At 34.8% G+C, this 4,517-nt stretch overlaps 1 protein-coding gene across 1 annotated transcript in view; it reads right to left on the reverse strand.

Moving 5' to 3' along the window:
• Nucleotides 1-406: 406 nt before the first annotated feature.
• Nucleotides 407-4,517, reverse strand: part of LOC118755097 (fatty acid synthase-like) — a gene marked incomplete at its 5' end in the record, with an annotated part of 6,699 nt that continues 2,588 nt past the window's right edge. The window contains 2 exons of the mRNA XM_036489944.1: nt 407-466; nt 571-599. Of these exons, the coding sequence (XP_036345837.1) occupies nt 407-466; nt 571-599 (89 nt within the window). The remainder of the gene's footprint in view (nt 467-570; nt 600-4,517) is intronic.

Below are 4,517 nucleotides of genomic sequence, written 5' to 3' on the forward strand. Positions count from 1 at the left end.
AATCGGACTAAAATTCCGGCCATTTTTCATATAACGGTAAATTTCAGAAATGCCCGAAACTTCAATATTTCGAAATTTAAGGACGCTAGTTTACTCAAAACTGATACACCCCGGCTTACCATGTAGCGGTAGCTTTCGGAAAGCTGAAAAACATATATTTAATACTTGCGCCGGGTATTTAATGTTCGGCTCCGCCCGAACCTAGACTTTCTTACTTATTTTACTTTTTATTTGTTATTGAATAATTTATTCGATCACGGACTATTTAATTTTACAAATTTTTGCAAGAGTTGCTAAAGTGGAAAATTAACAATAAAATACTTTTTTCACAAAGTCCATCAAGGATCTTTTTATTAAAAAAATAAAAAAAAACTGCGTAACAGTTATTCGTCGCCACCCTGTCCGTTTAATAGTCCAAATTCTTTGTAACTTGCGAGTATTCGAAATTCGTATTATCTACCGCGTTCTGTAATTCCGCCAGTAGAAAAATGAAAAAGTGTATTAAAAAGAGTTTCAAAGTTGTATTTTTTCCAATTGCGAAAAAAGTCGTTATTTGTCACAGTGAAATACCGTACAAGTTATTTGTATCACGCTAATATCTATAAAAAATTTAAGAAATGCGACAAAATGCAGAAAAAAACTTTAATTTGTTTTTCGAACACGTAGAAGAAGAAAAAAGGCACAAAAATCAAAGTATGGCGATAAAGCAGTCGCCAGATGAATCGTTTTAATGTGAAAACCGGAGACGCCGAGGCATACTATGGCATTGTTTTTTACATTCCACTTCCTTGAGACATATATTGCTAATATGAAAAGCCGGTTCCTAAGCCATAAATCAGTTTTAGATAATTTTTGTGTTTTGTTTCCAAAGTACGATTGTAACGAAAAAACAATGAAGAATTGTTTGCGTTCTATGAAAAAGTAACCGACTCACAGAGAAATGCCCGATCTGACTGGCCTTAGTTTCAAAGATCATCTCTATTTAAAAAAAAAAATGTAGTTACGTATTATAATAATAGGTAGTAGTAAAATCTACTTAAAATTACAAAAGTGCACGTATATATCATATTTGTGTAACACGGGCGAGTACGGGCCTGCAGTTTACATCGAAAGAGGCGTGAGAGTTTTGTGTACGAGTTTCAATAAAAAGAGGCTGCAGCGGTTCACATCTCCGATATTTCTGATTAAAAATTTAAAATGTCCTGTGAAATAATCAACCATCAACTATTCGATATTTGGCTAAATACTGTTGAAAAAATCGCTGTGCTTCTATTATTGAACATATGAGGAGTAACAAAGCAGTGGCTCACACACAAAAATTGATGACGAAAAACTTGGCGTATTTTGTAAGCGTTTAAGTCAAAATTTTAAAGACAGGTGGGTTCATAGTATACAGTAAACCAGCCATTGACAATATGCCTATTTGAAAATTAATACATGAAATATTGTGCATTTATGGGATTCTTTTGTCATTAACCCATAGGCAATGACTGGTGCAAAAATACCCACAAATGTTTGTTGATATATTTGAAATGTAAATTTTAACAGCGAAATTGGTAAAAAAGAAAATAATAAAACAAAAATTTTGTTGAGGTGGTCGTGGTTATTGGCAGATTTCGCCAAAATTTAATACTAACCTAAATTATACCAAAGGCAACTTCGGCACCGACTTTCGGTAAAATATCTAAATTTTGTTCGAGTTAGCGTGTTTACAAACAGACAAGACTGAACCAATTCATTTCGTCATTCTGAATATTTTGATAAATATGTATGTAAGAATATGTGCATATACATTTTATACGGTTGAAAAACGGCCTCGCTTATTTGCATAAACCGTTTTTATTTGCATTAACTCATGCATTATCCTTTTCAAATGAGAATAAGCGGCTGAACAAATGCATACAAATTTAGTGAGTTCTACCTTTAAGCTAAGTAATACTTGTTTTACCCCCTAACTTATGGGACCATTTTCCAAAGTCAGCCCACCATTATTCACTCAAAGTTGTGTTCGGAACACGATATGACTTGTGTAGGAACTGCATCCAGTTATAACCGCTTATGCTACAAGCCTGATTTGCTTGGAATTTTTCTTGTTGTTTTATTTTATGTGACTTGAAAATATTTTTCACTATAAGAAAATATTGAAACAGGATTCATTTGGGTTAAAGAAAACGACAACTGTGAAAAAATATCATTCAATACATTCAAATAAATTGTCAAATAAGCATATTTACATTTTGGCTGAATTTCTTTATTCATTCTGAACGTTTGGAATAAACTTTTTTGTTTACTTATTCTTTAGAACGTTCCTGATGATATGTTAACGTATATTTCAAAAGCATTCTGTTTATTCCGGCTGTGAAATGGGATTATCCGGAATGTATAAAGAAACGCAGCCTTTTTGTTTTGCCTATCTGGATTACTGTATACTGTGGGTGGGTTAAAGCATATAGGGTAAAAAAACGATTTTTAGACAATAATAGTGAATGGCTAAAGACAAAAATATGCATACCGTCAATAGTAATAAAATCGAGGGACAAAGGAACTGCTGGTAGGCCAACTAAAGATTTCAATGATTGTTCTTCACGAACAAAATCTAGAAAAGCAATAGAGCTAGGAAGAAATGCATGCAATGAACACCGTTTATGGCAGGTGAAATGAAAATCCGATCTGCAGGTAAACGAGACTCTGCCGGAATTGTAAAAGAACTATTTAACGCCTCTCCAGAAAGAGATACTGTTCTGAAGAAATGCAGAATTAAGAGTGCTGTTCCGAAACGGTACCCTCCAGATGAAGCACTTGCGCTGATTATAGATGCTGATTTATCAACTGAGAGGTACAATGTAATAAGAAAGTATGGCGAACAGGGTAGCTCGAACATATATCCTTCATATGATAAGGTAAAATCCGCAAAGAAGTTATGTTATCCAGAAAACATAACCATCACTGAATCATTCGCTGAAGTTCGTTTACAGTCGTTAATTGATCACACATTAAAAAGGCTTTGTCTGGCACTTGAAGACGTTTTAAAATCAGAGTCCGTTAACTCTTGTCATAATGGGGTTGTGATGGAGCGACACAAAATCGGTACAAGCAAGCAAGATCAAAAGATTTTACAAGCGATGAAAACTTGTTTAGTGCGTCAATGGTGCGAATGCAAATATATCACTTTAATGCAAGAGGGAAACTAATTTTTATATTCCAAAATCCTGCGCCGTCTTCCCCGAGATATTGTCGTCCTATTAAATTTACATTTGCAAAAGAAACTGCAGACTTTATTATTAAAGAAGTAGAAGAAACAAATAAATGATTTATGACCTACAGAAGTTATTATAAACGAAGCCAAGATTTCGATAAAGTGATCGTTAATTTTGTGTATGGCTCATAGCAAGGTATGTAATGCCTTATCCAGCTATAACTCTACTCAGACGTGTTATGTATGTGAAGCAAATCCTAAGGATATGAACAATCCAAGTTCTTTAGTTACCAAAACGATAGACACAAATATGCTCGAGTTTGGTTTATCACCGCTACTTTCTTGGATTAGATACATGGAGTGCCTATTACATATATCATATAGACTTGAAGTGAAAACATTGCAAATCAGATCAGCAGAACATAAAGAAAAAGTGGCAGAAAGAAAAAAATGTATTCAAAGAAAGTTTCAACAAGAGATGGGATTACTCATAGACATGCCTAAGCACAGTACCGGTAACACCAACGATGGCAACACCGCAAGATCTTTTTTTAGGAATGCAGAAAAATCTGCTCAAATCACTGAAATTAATTTAACGCTAATAAAACGTTTCCATGTTTTATTGGAATTAATGGCATGTGGTTATGCCATTAATGCCAACGCTTTCGAAGAGTATGCAGCGATTACAAGGCAACTTTTCTTATATGAATATTCTTGGTACTATATGCCAGTAACAGTCCACAAGGTGCTTTACCATGGAAAATGAATCATTGAACACTGCATTTTACAAATAGGACAGATGTCAGAAGAGGCTCAAGATGCAAGGAACAAAGATGTTCGCCGTTACCGACTACAGTGCGAACATAATTTTCGTTGTTTATCTAGCGACCAAGGTAAAATTAAAAAAAAAAAGTTGTAATCTTCTACACATGTCTGATGCGTCCACAAATAATATTTAAAAAATACTTCCCACTGGGAAAATAGGTAAGCACCTTGCGAGGTAAGCCATGTTTTCTTTCAGTTTTTAGTACCAAAATTGTCATCATGGCCAATGTCATCTACTAGTAAAGGGCAAAATGAACACCTCCGAAGACACATTACGTTGTCAGTTGCAAAATAACGTGCAGCCGAAGTTATTTCCAAGCACCGAACTACTCCGAGCGACTGCTCTGCATTACACGTAACTTACTTTGTAAAGCGGCTCAGAAGTATGTCTGATACCAAATGTACATTCTAAATTCCTACTTACATAAGGCGGCCATGCCTTTGTAAAAGTAAGGGACGTTCGGCAGGGAAATGGTAATGACTGCCAGGTGAAGAG

This window comes from Rhagoletis pomonella, unplaced genomic scaffold, assembly GCF_013731165.1.
Source record: "Rhagoletis pomonella isolate Grant_MI unplaced genomic scaffold, Rhpom_1.0 Rhpom_scaffold_05301, whole genome shotgun sequence".
In the NCBI taxonomy this organism is placed as follows: domain Eukaryota; kingdom Metazoa; phylum Arthropoda; class Insecta; order Diptera; family Tephritidae; genus Rhagoletis; species Rhagoletis pomonella.